The sequence below is a fragment of the Arachis duranensis genome, chromosome 1, assembly GCF_000817695.3.
Source record: "Arachis duranensis cultivar V14167 chromosome 1, aradu.V14167.gnm2.J7QH, whole genome shotgun sequence".
Lineage (NCBI taxonomy): Eukaryota > Viridiplantae > Streptophyta > Magnoliopsida > Fabales > Fabaceae > Arachis > Arachis duranensis.
This window is the reverse complement of record NC_029772.3, coordinates 15,769,716-15,770,000: the sequence shown is the minus strand read 5'-3', so window position 1 is coordinate 15,770,000 and position 285 is coordinate 15,769,716. Positions and strand designations below refer to the sequence as shown.

The following is a 285-nucleotide window of genomic DNA, read 5'->3' as shown; positions in this document are numbered from 1 at the left end:
CCATAGAGCATCTTCAAATTCTTGACCTCTCCAACAACTCACTCAATGGCTCCATCCCCGCTTCGCTATTCCAAGCGTCCGAGCTTCGGTCGCTGAACCTCTCTAATAACCTCATTAACGGTGTGCTTCCAGTTTCGGTGGTGCAGCTTCGGAATCTCCGGTTTCTCAACGTATCAGACAATTACTTGGCGGGAAAAATCCCTGATAATTTGTCAAACATGCAGAACCTAACCGTGTGTTATTTGAAGAGCAATTACTTCACTGGCTTTCTCCCCAGCGGGTTAA

At 47.0% G+C, this 285-nt stretch overlaps 1 protein-coding gene across 1 annotated transcript in view; it reads left to right on the top strand.

Moving 5' to 3' along the window:
- The window catches only part of LOC107479962 (probable LRR receptor-like serine/threonine-protein kinase At4g37250), a 3,198-nt gene that overhangs the window by 445 nt on the left and 2,468 nt on the right, over positions 1–285 (top strand). The window contains 2 exon segments of the mRNA XM_021138335.2: positions 1–283; position 285. The exon segment at positions 1–283 is cut by the window's left edge and continues 8 nt beyond it; the exon segment at position 285 is cut by the window's right edge and continues 1,099 nt beyond it. Coding sequence (XP_020993994.1) covers positions 1–283; position 285 — 284 coding nt within the window.